General features: G+C 36.2%; 1 protein-coding gene across 1 annotated transcript in view; it reads right to left on the bottom strand.

The window, feature by feature from the left end:
- Positions 1-18,769, bottom strand: part of SNTG2 (syntrophin gamma 2) — a 268,490-nt gene that overhangs the window by 67,365 nt on the left and 182,356 nt on the right. Inside the window, exons 9-10 of the mRNA XM_056343881.1 lie at positions 16,871-16,998; positions 1,389-1,518 (exon numbers count right to left, since the gene is read on the bottom strand). Of these exons, the coding sequence (XP_056199856.1) occupies positions 1,389-1,518; positions 16,871-16,998 (258 nt within the window). The remainder of the gene's footprint in view (positions 1-1,388; positions 1,519-16,870; positions 16,999-18,769) is intronic.

Raw genomic sequence — 18,769 nt, 5'->3', positions numbered from 1 at the left:
TGACTAATAAAACCTGCTTGCATTTATAGCCACTTTTTATTCTTATTCACCTATATCCCTGGAGTGGCTTTTATTGAGTGGATCTCTTTAGAAAGCAATAGATTTGGGCTTGGTAACTATGAACTGGAATTGCTCTAAAAATATTACCATACACTTCTTTTTCTATTCATGCAGAAGGAATTAGGAAATTACATGAATAATTTACATCACTTCCTCAGAATTATCAAATAGTAATACCCTGTAAATGATGTAAACCACTAGAGAATAGAGAATAATTATAAAGCATGCATCATAAGCAAAAAGTCTGATTTTTCCAGAGATTGCTTAAGCAACTGAGTATTTAAAAATAATTAACATAATAACATAATAAATGAACTATTCTGATCAAATGTGATTCCAAGTAACTTTTGAAGACCAGAAAAATAAATTCAATTTATAATCCGTTTTGACCAAAGATTTATATTTAAATCCAGTCCAAAATAATACACAATATAATCTGAAGAATTAAGCAACAATTAACCTAGAATACAAAGCATAAATCATAATTTATAAAAGAAGTTACAGCCTGAACACATCTAAAGAAAAAAAAGATTAGAAACCTGCACAGGCAATTCTTCAAGGGACAGCTCTGCTATTATGTTTTCATCATTGATTTCTATCATTTCAAAAGGACTGAAATATATTTTCAATATTGTACATTATCGAGCTCACTATATAACTCTATGATTCAGTTGTCCTTTCTTGGAATAATAATGTGCTGTCTAAGTAATAATTTTCTGTTTCTCCAGGGATTATTTAATACTTCTGTTTGCAATAGCAAATGCTACTTATGAATTTACAGGAATAACTTAAAACAGCATAAGCACTTTTATACACCTAGGGAGAATGAAGGAATATATGTACTTAAATATATCAACTCTTAGATAACTTAGAGAGGTAAAAATGCTGTGTTCCAATAAGCCTCTGTAAGTCACACTTTACTAACTACAACATTTCCACATGCCTACTTTAAAATCAACAAATACTAATCTCAAGCACATTTTAATTACAAATATGTAAAAAATAAATATATGGTCAAGTCTAAAGCTCTGTGAAATGACCAGAAAGGATAAATATTTTGTTTTAAAAAGTGTTTAAAAAAATAAATTCAATCTGATTTTCTACTACTTATTTTTTTTTTTTTATAACAACACTGCAAGTCTTGAAAAGTTCTTGATACTTTTGATTTACCAGACATTCTCTCCCTGCTCTTTCCTTTCTCCTTTTCCTCTCCGTACACATGCATTTTATATATTGTATCTTAAATGTGAACTGTTTTCTACCCTTGGAAAATTAGAAATAATTTTACAATATCAACGAAATATGAAAATATGCAGAAAGTAACATACATTTTGAAGTGTCAAATCACTGATGTTAGTTGATATTGCTCTCAGCCAGTCAGCACTCTCCTGGGCTGTATAAAACTGAAGTATCCCAGTACTAACTCCATCAAGTGCCAGCACTTCAAATGCATTAGATCTGCAGTAAGAAGAAATATATCCGTAAAGGAAGATACGTCAATATTCTGAAACTGCCCAATATTTCTCAGTGTTCAAGTGATTTTTACAGCTTTTGACATGTTTTGAGTCTTAATTTTACAAATCAAAAGAAAGGCAAAAAGGAGAATGATAATAATGGGCAGTACCAGGAGCAACACATACAATAAGTACTTTCTCTGTACCAGCATATATATGTGCTGATCATTTACTTCCATTGAGTATACATATTATGTTCATAATTACTGAACTTAAGGTAGTGTATTCAGAAAGTATGCATTAGACCTTCTTGAAAAAACAAATTTTTTATCTTTTAACCAAAATGACTGTTTTCTTTATTGCATTTTGGTTTCATTTACTAGGAATGTATTAAGTTGCAAAGAACTGCCTTCCCTAGCTTTAATTGCTTGGATTCCTGTACCTTTCTACATAATGTTCTAAGCAATGTTTCCTTTAAGTTATAACATTGAAATTTGAAAAACGTACTTAGAAATTTCTTTAAATATTTTTTTAATGTGGGGCCCTTTCTCAAAACAGCACTGACACACGCTAATGTGCAACTGCATTTTATTCATTTTTTATGTATCTTTTATATGTTCACAGCAGCATTATTCTGCAAATGCCAATGCTTTCCTTACTATCTGCAGTAAGTTAAGCACTGTGTATGCGCCTCTTAAATCCTCCACACTGGAATGCTGGTGTGATATGCTTTTTTAACTATGAGATGTTTCAATAGGAACAACAACAGCTCATTATGTAGTGGCGTGGAAGTACAATGGTCTAAACTTAAAACATGTGACATGCAATAGTTTCAGCAACTAAACTTCAGAAAGCTACATATATTACTCAACTGCACATGACTGTCACGAGAATTAGATTTTAGTCATATACTATTGTGAAAGACAATTATCTGAATGATTGTGCATATAGTTTGTATGTAATATGGAGAATATCACTGCCACCTCCTACATTCAATAATTAGATATTTATACTTATATGGTATATTGCTTTCTTTTCAGTACTAACCTAGAAGAAAGCAAAGTACTGAATCAAGAATACTGCTCCACAAAATTTCTGGGTTTTCCTGGGATTCTCTGATCTTAGGTAAAAGTCCTCTACTGCTTAATTTATGATATATGTCAACACAAGCATTCAAAATGACACAAAGTTGTTAATAGGCAGTTATTAATTCATGACTTACTGGAAAAGGTATTAACATTTCTCATTTGTAGGGAGTTTGATGGTGAACATGAATGCTAAACTCTATATACTTGCTAAAAAAGGTCATATAAACCACCCCTCACAATATTAAAAAGACAATGTATCCTAATAGATATATACACATTAACTCATATGCTTTACTTTTAAAAGAGTTGTAAAGCATTATACTTGCTGTTCACAAAAATAACATTCTTGGCCTGAAGACTTAAATATTTATCAGCTGATTCCCTTGTTTTCCTTTCATGATTGAATTATCATGGAACTAGTAAAACCTTGTGGCAATAGCACAATGCTGTGTCACTTTATTTCAGTAAATCTGTTTCACCTCTTCAGAAAGAAAGGTCAAAATAAATCCTTTTATTGTCTTCAAGTAAACTGAATGAAATAATCACCTCTGAAGCATACTGTTCCTTTTACCTCAGACTGACAAAGATCCCAACAGTGCTGTAATGGAATGACTTATGGCATGATCTCTTTGACATCCCACTGAGACAGTGAAGGTCTGTCATCCCCTATGCGTTGATACACAGCAGAGCATGGAAATAAACTTAATTTGGTGCCATGAAGAGAAACAATTCACAACACCTAACTTAGGTATCAAATTCGAATATCAAAGCTAGGATGCTAGAATCTTTACACAGACAGAAAGGACAATCCAGAGCATTTAACAGAGCCAAGAAACAGCACGTGCTTTCCACACCACAGGGTGCATAGATACTAAACTCAGCTTCAGTAGTAGATGCATAAAGGTATGCAGTGTGAAGGCCTTATCCGAGTGGTACAGAGTTATACACGAGGCTGATGAAACATCACAGAAGGGAAATCCTCAGCTAAAAGCTGATGCTACCAACACAGGAAATCAAGATTTAAAAATAATGTGGTTTATAACTATTAATTAATCTTTTATCATCTGAAACATGGTGCTGGCAATAGTGCAGTTTACGCTAAAATTCCTGTTGTCCTTTACCTTATTAAAATATGGCGATCAGTTATAAAAGACAGTTAACAAGAGTGAAACAAAAGCATCTAGAGATCGGAACGCTTCACAGACAGAATTATCTGCACAGAATCAAACCGGGTGTGAGGGATCCTCCAAGTCCAGCCTCTTTGCTAACTGGTTTAAAATACAAATCTCTTTTCCACAGGAAGACCAATACTGGACACAGTATTTTAGATGCAGGTATTTCAGATGTGGCCTCAGGAATGCAAAGTAGAGAATAACCACTTCCCCTGACCTGCTGACTACATTACTGCTAACACAGCCCCATATGCGGGGCTTCAGCACTGGAAGTGCATACAGCTGACATACTCAACGTGGTGTCCATCAAGATGCCCAAGCCTTTCCTGCAGAGCTGTTCCCTTGTCCCTGGAGACTGATTCCAGGGCACCCTTCCTTAGGAGCTCTGTCTGATTCAAGGCTTCTCATGTGCCAGAGGTCATCACAGTGCCTGGCACAGTGGACTGAGACCTTTGGGGAACCGCTGTCCCCACTGCGTTGACTCAGGGAGAAAGCCAGCTTCACCAGAAAGCAGCTCAGTGCATTAAATAAAGCAGGAAAAGAAAGAGCATGGGTGTTCAAAGTTTACAGATGTCAGCCACAAACTTTGTGTGATTAAGACAGTAATTTTGCTCTCAGCCTTACTCAACTTTACATTATTTCTTGCCTTCAGTAACAATCGTTCCCAGAACTCTACAGATCCTACAATATATTGCTATTGTTGCACGTATCACACTGTGGTCTGAAAAGCATAATATATAAAGCTACAAGTAAAAACAAGTATCCAAACTAAAAATAAAAGCTTAATAAAATGAATGCTGAAGCTTTTGTTTTGGTTTTAAACGAAACAATTAATGCAAGCACCAAGACAGCACTGGAATTCAGAAGAAAATAAATTCTAGAGGCTTAAATACCATGCCTTTCTCCATTTCCTCCAAACACAGAAAAGAAAAAAAAAATACAGAGGCACAACTAAGCACCTGTTGCTGTTAGCTGACAAGGACGAGTTTCCATTTAATACCAAATAGTAAATTTGAGAGGTCTCAAGATGCTATGAAGTTATCTTATCACCACAAAATAAGAATATGTTTTAGCTCTTTTTTTTTCTTTCTCTGAGGCTGCAAACTTATTTTAAAACACAGTTAGAGGAAATTCCCATCTCCTCTACTACTGCTTTTACTGTACTGACTGCTGCAACTAGAACCAGAAAAGAATGTTTGTTTTTCCTAAATTTGAGAAATTTGGGCCAAATTACACTCATATTTCTTATTATTTTCAGATTTTCACCCAATCTGTAACTTTGCTCTGTGCAAGCATTTCCACAAAGGAGCATGAGGCATTGTTTTCTGTACTCAGTCTCTTTCTATCTCACTTTCACATGGAAATGATGAATGGATCTGCATTGCTGGTGTCTTTGGGGTTTTGTTTATTGCATTAAATTCTTTTAATAAAATAAACACTGTCTTTATGAGAAAGACAGTAAGACTAACAGATGGGAATTGGTAGGTTTAAGTTCTCTTCCTGACATTGACACTTTTAAACAATTAAAATTAATTAATATTAATAGAGCATATTTTTGCCATACAAGCATTTAGCTACTATAGAAGTGTTAAATCCAAAGATTTTTCTAAGAGAAAATGTATTTTCAGTGACAGCTGAAATGGGAAAAGCTGAGATTTTACTTTATAGGAGCCTAAGAATTTCAGCAAAATATATTTTAAGATTTTCAGTATGTGTGGCATGTGAAACCATCTTTACATTAGGCTTATCTCAATGTTTTACTGTATTTCCTTAATAAAACCTTAGATTCTTGTCTGACAGTAGCTGTTTTACCTGAAGTTTACTACCATGCCGACAGACATATTTGCCTACCTTTGCATCTTTCCAGGTCCTAAATCAGTCTTCTTTCCTTCCTGTTCGCATCCTTTTTTGATGTCTGAGTTGACTTTTTATTGTTTTTCTTACAGCATTTTCCAGTGGCTTGTTTATAGTACTACATGGCCCTCTTGCTAGAATTTCTATTTAGCCTGAATTTTTGTGGACTGTGGGTGATCTGAATGGAAATTCCCAAAAGAGAATTATCTGAATTACTTAATCTCTTTGAAATTCTGTGTTAAAAATGGGATTTTGTATTCTAAATGACATATACCTCATATCTTAAAATATATTCAATTTGCTTGTATAATTGGACTGTTAACAGAAACTATGTTGCTTAAAAGATATTGAAGCATTAAACATAAACTTGGAATGCATTTTATATTTGGGGTTTTTTTGAACCTTTTTCTTCCAGTTTTGTAACTTTATTATTAAACTTGGAGTAATGAATTAAGATAACTGAAGTAACACAAACATGCTTCTACAGGTATTTCCTTAACTGATGCGAGTATAGAAGTAGCTGTATTCCATTAGATTTTTAATAACTTGTGCAGAAGAAAAGGATAGTGGGAGAGGGCACAGGTTTAGCATTCATGAGATTTCTTATCCTGTTTCCTGTGAAGTCATACAAATAGTAACACCAGCACTGAGGAGAAAGAACAAGCGAAATATCACCAGCTGAAAGAGAAAAGAGAGTAGGATACAGGTGTGAGGTATCTGGTTTTGCTGCAGACAGAAAAATCTGAGGACTTACATTCTCAGCATGCTTTATTGGTATGGAATAGGTGGAGGAGTCTTGCAGGGAAATAGGAGTAGCTTGAAAGACTGAAAGCTATACGCAGTATCAGTGTACTCCTGTCAAATCCTGAGTGCAGAATGTGTAGTAGGACTAGTCAGTGTGGTCAGCTGGAGAATGGAGTGTATATATACTTATCAAGTGTTTTATAATTCCAGCACAATTATTAGTGGTAATTCAAGAGATGGATTTCACCTCATTCAAGTATATGAAGATCTGTTGCCTAAGTATATGGATCACAGGCAGCAGACACAAGCTGGAACATGGCAAGCTAATTCGACATTAGATTTTTATTCTGGTTTTTTTCCCACTAAGGTGATCAAAAACTGGCACAGGATGCACAGCAAAGCTGTGGAATCTCCACCCTGGGAAGTGTTCAGGAATTGACAAGAGAGGGCCCTGAGCACCATGTTCTCATTAGACATACTCTGAGCAGTGAACTGGACTAGGTGACTTCCAGGATCCCTTCCAGCCTGAAATATTTGATGATTTCTATAAGTCATGCTAAACTCGTGAAACTTTTTTTTTTTTTTTTTTTTTTTTTTTTGTTATCATAAGCGAGTGCACAAGATAAGTGAACTGGATCATTCTATGGAGACCCTTATTCCTTTTCATTGACTCCAAGGTGAGTCCAGGGATTTCACACATTCATAGGTGAATGATTACTACTGTCAGGTGAGATGAATCTCATTCATTAAACTGCAGTCCTACAAAGATTTCAAGCACATGGGCGGTCCCACAGCATTTAGGTGAAATGTCATTTTGCCTCAAGTTATTGACATGAAGATGCCTTTTTTAGATTCAGAGCGCATCACATGTTAATTCTACTCAGAAAGAAAGTACAAGAAAATGTTAGTAAATATAAATTATCAAATCAAAAAAAGATTGGTTTCACCATCTTATTGAATGCATTGGCAAAATAATTATTATCAAAGCTAAACCCCCTTCAACTGTATTTTTAAAAAGTCTTAATGCAAGTGTTTACAATTTATTTTGATCACCAGGATAATAAACATTCAGGCCACTTTCTAATTGCTCCTTAAGCAAAATGGAAGTGTGTGGGAAAGGTTAAAATTTTAAATAATAAATCACTCAATTGTATTTCACAGTATTCATTGTAGGAAGACTGGATTTACCTTAATGATGTCTTCAGAGTTGATTTGATAATGTCAATGGCTTCAGTCTCCAATATAATACATAAGTGTCTCTGTGAATTTTTTTACATACTTGAGATGGCTAACAAAATCTGTATTTGGATAATAATTAACTGGACTGCCTGCAACTGCAATGCCAGCTGAGGTCCAGGTTTAAGCTCTGTAAGTCTTTTGGAATGAGGAGAGCATGTAGCTCATGACAACAAACCTGTGTCATGACTACAGAGATCATCAGTGACATTATGTCTAAATTACATGCAAAAGATTGCTTCTTCAGGATGTTCAATTCTCCACAGGATTTAAACATCCAATTTATACTTTCTATGAAATGCAGACACGTTTGTTAGGGAAAAATAGATGTCCATATGCTTGACTTACACTTAGTAATGTGCTGGATTTCTTTGAAATCTGAACACCTTCTGCTTTCAGAATTAAGAACAATATAGGCTGATCATGTAATTACTACTATTATTGATAACACCATGCAAATTGGTTTTTTCCCATAACTCTCCTCTGAAAATACGTATTTCTTGAACAAATAGGTATTTTGTAAAATAACAGCAATAAAGCTAAATAATGAGCATCACAAACTTCAACATATTCTGCTCACTGTAGAAGTTGGTTGGGTTTTTTTGGTGTCAAAGTTAGTGGGAAGCAAGCAGGTCTGCTGTGGAAACTCCAGGCTATTTATCTATCCTAAGGCATTTACTGAAGACATCTGGGGGTAGATTCCTTCTGAGCTAATCCTGGTGGATTAGAATTTAATATGTGGTCAGCAAGCAGAAGACAAAGTCAGTCTCAAATTCTCCAGAAACAAACAAAAAATAATAATTCTTTGAACTCAGTGGTAATATTAACAATTCCCCGAGAGTAATAATGTGTTTATCTTTTTTGGAGGACAGTATTTATTTTGCCTTTTCTTCTGCTTGCTGGCAATATGCCATGATGTAATCCACCATTCTGTCTTCTCAGGGATGCTATTTACCAGAAAAAACCAAGACTGAAGAGGTGTCACATGGATTTTCCAGAGCAACACATCATCTCTGGGGGAAAGCAGAAATGGTTCCTGAGTACACTCATCCTGAAAAGATTGGAAGTTCTTCATTTTTGCTTGTGCACTTAGTTGCAGTATAGATTTTAAAACTAGAAGCTAAATATCACAAGCGTGAAGATTCAAAAAACAAATCAGCTCACTCTCCTTATGTTGGCTTCATGCTACTGAACAGAATTAAAGGGATTTATTTAAGTATATGAATATATTGCCCTAGAGTGCAAAGAAACAGCAATTTCCTTAGTTTTCATGTCACTGATTTTTGATACATTTTTATACTGCATCCAAAAGTATGTCTAATGTCTGGCCAAAACATTTTACATCACTTCTTACACCGGGAACTGGTACTAAATCTCTAAGAAGCGATATTCAGTGCTGACCTTTTATTCTAACTGTGTGGCACTGCTCCTGTCTAGCTTTTTCTTCCTGCCTATACCTTGATTTTGTCTGATTTAGCAGCTTATTCTAGCCAAGGGTAAGTGACCAGAATTGTAGATAGATCTGCAGAATGGCTGGTCACTTATGAGCTACTTTTCTGTTTACAGTCTGTTGGGCAGATCTTATTCTGTTGCCTGCACATTCCTGATCCCTTGCAACTGATTTCCAGAACGTCCTGCTGCTTGAGCAGAATGTGACAAGTATACTGAAACACTTAATGATGCTTTTAAAGAAAAACACACATAGCAGTCTTCAGTCCTTAAAAAACTGTATATAGCACATTTTTTTAAAAAAAATCCACTGATTTCATGGCTTATTCTTTTTACACGTGACCTGAACAATGTAGTACAAAACCAATAAGTTGTCCTGTGCATCATATTCCTAAAGACATAACAAAGTGCTTGCTGGAGGGCTTCAAAGATGAAAAAATTCAGAACAGAAGTTACAGAATGGATTCCCATACAGGCAGATGCCAAGCTAGTTTTAGTACTTTCTAACTACAGTCAAAAAATCAACCCGCATGTAGAAATCAAAAAACATTGCCCACAGTGAAGTATATGTCTTTTATTTCAAGGCTATCAGGTCTAAATCCATTGAAAACAAATGTCACTTTCCAACTCTATGCATAATGGAAAAAAACCCCAACCCTAAAATTCCTTAAGTGCCAAAGGAAACCCCGGTTGTTAAATCCTAAAATACTACAGCTGAAAATAGGAACAGTGACAGTAAAATACCTTTTGAGAAAAGGCAAAACTTCTAATATAAAATTTTATGGTTTTATTTAAATAATCAGAATTGTACATAGGTTCTAGATGGGGCCTTAGTAGTTTAATGGTTTTAATGCTTCTGACTTCTGGAAAATGTTTCTCCTGCTATACTCTGAAATATCTGTTTCTCCTTTATAACTCTGCAGGGCAGTGCTTTTTCAGAGCTATTCGCTGTTTAACTACTGTACCCAATCTTTTCCTTCCTTTCCTGCCACGTAACAAAGGCTTCACCAGGCTCCTATGAAAACCTATTTCATAGGGTTTTTTTGTTGTAGTAACAATATCATCCCCCTGCATTTTGTACTATTATGTTGCATTCCATTTCCAATAGTTCTATCCTCTCATAAAGTATTGTGCTCCTTTTTCTGTACTGATGATGCTGATTCTGTGTCACCAATGACTTCAATTAGTGTACCATTTTCTGCATCATCAGTCAAATCGCCCTTGAGGCACACTATTAATAATAACCCTCCAAAACTGCACTTTCTTTTTCATCTTACCTTTTATCAGACATTAATCTCTCTGCCACTGTCTCTCACCCTATTGCTCTATATTAGTTTGATCGAGATATCTTTCAGGTACATACTTGTTCTTCTTACCCTGAAGTTCAATGTAACTGCAACTGTAAACAGTGAGCAAATACTCATTCAGGTTTTGTAACTCAGATTTTGTTTAATGCCTGTACCTTTCTCAAAATTGTTTATTTAATTTCTTACTTTCCAATTTATTTATCTAATTAAAGGCATTATGTTAAATCACTAAAATGTTAAAATGGAAAACAGAATCCTTCAGGAAGATTCTGTTAAGAAGCCAGTGAGCCAATTAAAAATAAATAAATATCCCAAACCCAAAACCACCCATGTAAAAAAACCTGGACAATACTCTGTAGTAATTGCAATGGCCAGAATACCAAGAAATAGAAAATAACACCTAAATCTAATTAAGTTGTTTTGTAATTGGGATCATAGCTACATGGGCTCATAGCTACTGGGCCTGAATTACTTCCACTCCACTCATTTCTTCAATCTAATTTCCATCTTCCAAAGAAGCAATTTTTTCCCCCCATCCCTAAACTCATAATGTTCAAGAGGTTATAGTGATTGTACATTCACTTAGTCAAAAGCTCCAGTCAATACAACAAATAAAAAGGATTATATAGTACTGCCACTGTCTGCTGAAAGGACTAAAAATACATGTCTATATTTTTTTTTTCCAAATACGGATCCAGACATTCCATAGGAGAGATGAAAGACTATAAATGAATGAACTATGTTCTTCATCGACTACTTATCTTTACTTTTCCATCTTAAAAACAAAACCACCCCAAACTATGCCATGAACTACAAATTCCTTTGGGTGAGGAAGATTTAACTGATCTTATCATTTCTCTGTTAAACTTCCATCACATTCAGTGACCAACTCTATTCTCAACACTCAAAAAATGTCTCCATTACCAGTTAGCAATTAAGAGTATTCACAGGAACAGTCCTCACTGTATAGATTACCTTACCTCTTACAGAGAAAAATTACATTGATGGACTGGTGAGAAGTTCAGAATGATAGAAGTAGCAGTGCTATATTACAAAAGCAAGTGAATAAAAGTTATTGAATTAATAAGTAATCAAAAAGACTGATCAGCACACTGCATAGAAATATTCTTTCAGAGTCCAATCATATCAACAGCATGAAATAAACTAATTAAAGGTGATTTCAGTAATTAATACAATATTTCTCTCCCAGTGAGAAGAGGCATGATATCTACTACATTTCTTATCTTTCCTTTAAAATATTCTGGGGAATTTTTTGGCCTGTAGGTAGTGGTGTTCCCCAAGAGTCAGTATTGCATCATCATGTTCAACTTATTCATCAACGACCTGGATGAAGGGACGGAGTGTCCCCTCAGCACGTTTGCTGGTGACACAGCACTGGGAGGAGTGGCTGAGACCCCAGCAGGCTGCGCTGCCATTCAGCGAGACCTGGGCAGGCTGGGGAGCTGGGCGGAGAGGGACCTCATGGAGTTCAGCAAAGGCAAGTGGAGGGTCCTGCCCCTGGGCAGGAATAACCCCCCGCACCACTACAGGCTGGGGCTGGCCTGCTGGGAGGCAGCTCTGCGGGGAAGGGCCTGGGAGCTCTGGTGGGCAGCAAGGTGCCCATGGGCCAGCAGTGTGCCCTGGTGGCCAAGGCCAGTGGGACCCTGGGGTGCATTAGGAGGATCATGGCCAGCAGGTGGAGGGAGGTGATCCTGCCCCTCTGCTCTGCTCTGGTGAGGCCACATCTGGGGTGCTGTGTCCAGTGCTGGGCTCCCCAGTTCTAGAGAGACTGGGAATTACTGGAGAGTGCCCAGCGGAGGGCTGCAAGGATGATGAGGGGACTGGAGCATCTCCTTTATGAGGGAAGGCTGAGAGAGCTGGGCCTGTTTAGTCTGGAGATGGAGAGCAGATCTTACCAATGCCTACAGATACCTTAAGAGCAGGTGTCAAGGGGCCGGGCTCTTTTCAGTGGTGCCCAGTGACAGGACAAGGCGTGACAGGCAGAAACTGCAACACAAGAAGTTCCATCTGAATATGAGGAAGAACTTCTTTCCTTTGAGGGTGCCAGAGCCCTGGAATAGGCTGCCAAGAGGGGCTGTGGAGTCTCCTTCTCTGGACACATTCAAAACCTGCCTGGACGTGATCCTGTGCAACCTGCTGTGGGTGAACCTACTTTAGCAGGGGGTTAGGCTAGATGGTCTCCAGAAGTGCCTTCCAACCCCGACCATTCTGTGATTCTGTAATTTCATTTTGTGATACAGACAAACATACTCCACAGTCCCATCTGCAGTATTTTCATTCACCCCTCTTTATGTATAATGAAGGAAAAAAATCTACCCCATACTCTCTTGTTTCATGTACGGTGCTGACAGAATCTGAAATATATGAAAATAGACTCTTGTGTCATTAAGTCACCAGTCTTCAGACTTTCTGGGAAAAATAAAAAGAAAATTCAAGTGAAAGGAAAAGTCAAGGGTAACTTCTTTCTCTTATAATGAAAAAAGAATAATAATCAAAGAGATACAGGTGTTCTTGGTCATCTCATGACACAAGAGCTAAAGGTTTGCCATTTTTTGCCAAAGTTACTAGAAAACTCAAATGAAGTACAGAGGAATTTAAACTGCATAGCTGGACCACAAAGGAAATAATATAGCCTAACTTGATTAGACTAGATTTGATCTAACCCACACTAAAAGTATACTACAGTCTGACAGACAACTCTAGCTGTGTAACATGCTCCTAATTGAAAAATGGTAAAAAATATTAAACAAGATGCTGACATTGTCATACTCTCTATTTATCCTTTTTAAATACAGCCAACAAAAACATGACCTTCAGTAACGTATAAGAATCTGTTTAGCCTTATGACAGACAATCTTTTTCTTGTTCCTAAGGTTATCTGAAAGTTGGAACTTATTTACAGTCCCAGAAAAAGACTGCTGAAAACATGAAACAATCTTGAACATGAAGGAGAAGGAAAGTGAATGAGGTCAGAGGGGCCATCCAGACTGGCTGACAGCAGCTTACCACATCAGAACAGCACGAGTAGTTGGACTTACGGATACTATATATAGAATATACAATACTATATATTAAAGAAATCACTCTGTGATTGATTTTAGTAACAGAAGTATGCTAAGTCTGCTGTAGCCAACTGCAAGAATTTCACAGGTGAAAAAAGCTGGTTTTCCGTCAGGGAAAAGAAGGATTGAAGAAAGCATAGTATGCATTACTTGTAAGTGGATCGACAGCAAAATAATACAGGCTTCAGCATCCTTTCACAAGCCATAAAATTTTGCATAGTTACAAGACAATGTCAAAAGCCAAAGGGATACAGATAATTTTGATGGAAAGAATGATATAGACCTCTCCAAATTTAATTCAGGTAGGAAGTAGAGGAAAAGACTTTTTATATAGCCCATCTAGCTGAAGAGAAGGCACACAGCTGTACATGTGGCACTACAGAAGATGCAATACTTCAATACTATACACTTAAAAAATAATCTGTCTGCTCTTGTGCCAGTGCACCTTCTCAGGGCCAATGGAGGTAACTTAAAGGATAAAATATAATGAAGCATTACAACAAAACAATGTTATGACGAACATAAGGCAGAAAAAAAGTTACAAGGATGACATACAGACTTATGGACTCATTTAATTCTGAAAAATCAGGCATGCTGTATAACAAGGTATGCAAATAGGCTCCAAGTAAATATTCTGAGAATGGCAAAATTAGCAAATTTGTCAGAAGAATCCATGATATATTTGGAGGAATTCTCATGAACATATTCAAATTACTTTAGACTGATGGCTGAAATGTGAAAGGGAGTGGAGATGGGTTGATACGGTTGAAAAGGAGGATTGTTATCTATACTGATGGTACCATTTATACTTGGAATTGCTTGTACGTTTTATTTCATGCAAAGCAGATGTGTGATTTCAGAGAGCAATTACTGAAGACAAATGTTGGAGTTTATGCTTATATGAACATGGGGAAATTTAAAGGAAAGGATACAAGTGGGATAGTAGTAAAAATATGTACATGTATTTCAGAAAAGGAGAGAATAGGATAAGAGCAGTCTGGTATCCCTCAGGCAAAAATAAACACCTTTAGCAAGAACATGGGAAACACCTCATCTGCGGTTAATCTCAAGGTGGCATTCCTCTAATGCTCATATAGATGTTCTTGTTGGTTTACTAAAATAAGCAAGGAGCATTTAGTAGAACTACAGTATCATGGGGTAGTGATAGGCTTTAATGGAATGCTTTCATCTTCCTTTAGAGTGATACAACAGAAAGGAGAAAAAAAAAAAAACCAAACAACAAAACACAAACCAACCAAAACCACCAGTAATAAAGGAGTGCTGTATATACTATATATATATATATGTGGGAATGCCATGCATCACAGGAGAATATATCTGTCTAATATTGAAAATGAAAGCACTAAGCTCCTCAATCCTTACAAGAAAAATAGATGTGTGATGGGTTGATTCTGGGCTGGCAGCTAAGCATCCACACTTCCACTCACTCCCCAACCCCTGTCCAGCAGAGAGAAGAAGAAAACTCATGGGTTGAAATAAAGATAGTTTAATAGGCAAAGGGAAGAGGTAGAAATCCAACACACCAACCCACAACAAAACAAGTGATGCAAAGGCAACCACTCACCTTCTCTTGTAAGTAGAATGATTCAGAGTCAGTCTCCAAGTAATGGATAGCCCCCCCCCAAACACTCTCTTCTCATTTTTTATTGCTGAGCATGATGTTACATGGCATGGAATATCCCTTTGGTCAGTTCAGGTCAGCGGCCCAGGTTATGCCCCCTCCTAACTTCTCACCCGCCCCTGGCCTACTCCTTGAGTAGAAGCAGAGTAGGAAAAAGGAAAGCCATGATGGTGTGTTATTAATATTGTCCTAGTCACAAACCAAAACACAGCACTATATGGGCTGCTATGAAGAAAATTAACTCCATCTCAGCCAGACCCAGTACAACATCAGAAGGTGGTTTACTTCAAAGAAGTCTCAAAATGCACATGCTACTGTTTTGGGAACTGGAATCCCTTTGGATTGCTCCATCTAATGTCTACAGTGCACAGAACAGGAGTGAAACTGCTTCAAACTATCACGGTGATAACTGAACTCAGAGGCCTAAATGTTCTATTTTCTTCCATTTTTAAATTTAAGAACATTGATGATAAGTTGCTGATGAGTTGATGACTAAATGTGCACACAGATTTGTTCACTTAATTCACAAGAGAACTTCTAAGCCTTGAATGGTTGGAGGCCTGTGATAGATTGGGAAGGGTTGGACCACATGAACTGGTCAGCTGAAGCAGGAAGGAAGTGGTGGAGGAAGTGATGAGAGACTAAATAAATGGAATTAAGAGTTCAAAGACTGTGGAAGAACCTAAAACCTTTCTGGACACCTGTGATGCTTTAACAAAGTCTGGGAGAGGAGTTGTTCAGTCATTTAGGAGACCGATTGTTGTAAGTTAAAGCAGCATAACTGTCCTACTAGAAAAAGAAAATGTTTTTCAGGTCATTTTCAGAAAACAGGTAATAAATCTGGTGTAGATCAAGAAAGGTATACACATGAATTTCTGGTACATCCTGGGAGCAGGTGACCTTTATAGTTGACTGTTCAAGAGAGATTCCAATTCTTTCATTAACAAGAATTAGAAGTAAATAAATATAGGGCAAAGAAAATGCAATAAAGAAAATGGAAAACACCAACAGTGAATGAAGTCCTGTTCTCATACATGTGGAGAACTGTGGACTACTTGGACCACAAGTACTGGAAAATTTGAGGCAGCTCTACCACATAGAATGGTTTGCAGAAGAAAGCTGATGCATGCTGTGATGTGTTAAACTTTTCTCAAGTACATTATTTATTGAAGCTTTATTAAACTTCACTTCTCCTTTCATCTTCCCTGAAGTACAGGAAAATCACCTCTGACATCCTATTCCACGGCTACTTTATAAACCATTACTTAGGTGTCTGAGATGGATAAAGATTTTACAATCAAAAATACAATATTTTGTACCACACGCTTTGCCAAAATCTCTTGTCAATATGAGTTTCTATATGACAATGATATGTAGCACAGTCATGATGATTGTACGCTATGTTATCATTTGTAAAGAAAAAGGAAAGTTAATTGACAACATTAGAATTTGGGAATACGTAACTATTCTATTAGGGATACGGAATGAAATGTAATACCTTAAAAATTAATTCAAGTAACACCAAGCTTAACTTCTGTTCTAGTTGCTGATACTAACCAAATTCCCAAGATACAAAAGATTACAGAAAGGAGCTATATTTATTGTCCTTTTTTACTTTATCTTTGGTAATCACCATGCATGCCATTGATCTCAAGAGAAGATGGACCGCATAGTTTTTAATAAGAAGACTTTCATATCTCCAGTCGAAGAATTCTTATAAAGTCCACAGAGTAATATTAGGTACAGCTAGCTAAAAGTCCTTCCCCTTTTAAATTACAAACCTTAATTTATCTGTTCCAGCTTTGTACCTCGAGATTCGAGCCATTGACAGAGGAACTGATAAGGTGTCTAGCCAGCGCTTCTCATATTTTGGTTCATTAGCTATGGGTGAAGAAGGTGATGATGGAGCCTGTGCAGAATAAATGAGAATCAGTAAGTACAGTTTATCAAACAACATAGAGAAAAAACCATGAATATGCATCTCTGGCTCTGCTTGTCTCAGAAATGAATAATCATAGCAATAAAACTATTCAAGAAACTCAAGTTTTAGTAAACAAATAAAAAGAAGCATTCATGTAGAAAGCTACCTATCTTGATATTAGGTTTGTGACTTAATTTCAGTATTAACATTACAAATATTTATATTTTTGTTAATATTTATAACTGACAACAGAAAGGAAATAATTTTCAGTCATAAATGTCCTGAATTTTATCTAAATGCATCATTAAATAATTTTTTGTTTATATTAATTTGATGTCTGTAACTCTTCTATATGCCTCAAACAATCAGAGAAAAAGACACAAATAATACACTAATATAAGGACTACATTAGAGAACAGTGGTTTCTTATTTGTGCATTGTGAATTTTATTCATAATGTTATTTAATAGTAGATTTAAAATTCTGATGTCAGTGTTATTCCTATCCATATTCGGACTGATTCATTTTGAAATTTGATCCTTGAAGTTTTCCTTCAAATGCTGCTACTAGAAGGGTAAGATTTTTGAAACAAGCTAAGCTGTAAAGGATGTCCAGATCCCAGAGTAGTGAAAAAAAAAAAATTTACAAGCTAATCATTTCATGTAACTATGGCATACAAAAGAAAATTACCTTAACATCAAATGTGTGCAAATGAAAATCAAGTTAGAGGAATTAGCCCCGATATATAGCAATTGACAAAAGGGTATACTTAAACCTAACCTAGAGCTTATACGCAGACTGTTCAGCCTGCTCATATAAGTAACATCTTACGTATTGCAACAAAAAAGCACATGAAGCGCATGAAAGCACCAAGAATGAAACATGCTAAGAAGAAAATATTTATGAAATTTTGAAAGTTGTCACAGAACCACTAGCACTAAAACATTCAAGAAACTGCAGAGAGGTGTACATCTTAGTAGATATACAATTGCAGAATATGCAGTTTGTTCCTTGTGAAACAATATCCAGAAGTTTACATCATTGTACCAGTGACCGGAAGTACAGAAGTATGCCCAAATTGTCAAAAAAAGATGGTAACTGGTTTTATTTGTAAATAACTTCAAAACAGTGGTTATAGGCAAAACTCAATTAAATTAGAAACAGATCAGAAAATGCTGGAAACTACTGTTCAGTATAGGAATTGAAATTTATGAGCATGATTATGAGCTTTAAAAATGCTTATTAAATAAACAATAGAATGAGCTAGGAGTTTCTTAAAGAATGCATAAAAATGATAAATTGAAAAGTTCTTATTGGTATTTATATCTCTGCACTACCATGACAGCTGAGCATTTCACTCTTCTCTAGCAATACTACTTACAGAGAGGCAGCTGAGGATTCACAAGCATAGATATTTAGGTCAAAGTCATACATTTGTGCTTGTCTCCAAACCAAAATTATTTGTCCCACATTGTACAGAGAACTTTGCGGTACATAACGGAGTTGAAAGTTGGTTATTTTTATACAAGCTGCAAATATGCACCAAGTAGTACTTGCAAAAGCAAATAAATCAGAATGACCCAACTTCAGCTCTGTATGCCCAGGTGTTTGTAAGCCATAATATTTACTCAAAATAAAGAGCATTCTGGGAATTGTTCTATTTCTTTTTCTTGCTCATAAGGATTTAGGATTAATATTCCCCCCGCCCCCCCCAAGCTCCTTCTTACAGTCAGCAAGGGCTGATCTTTCTATTTACTTGT

The sequence above is a fragment of the Falco biarmicus genome, chromosome 6 (genome assembly GCF_023638135.1).
Source record: "Falco biarmicus isolate bFalBia1 chromosome 6, bFalBia1.pri, whole genome shotgun sequence".
Classification (NCBI taxonomy): domain Eukaryota; kingdom Metazoa; phylum Chordata; class Aves; order Falconiformes; family Falconidae; genus Falco; species Falco biarmicus.
This window is presented reverse-complemented; position numbering and strand designations above follow the sequence as displayed.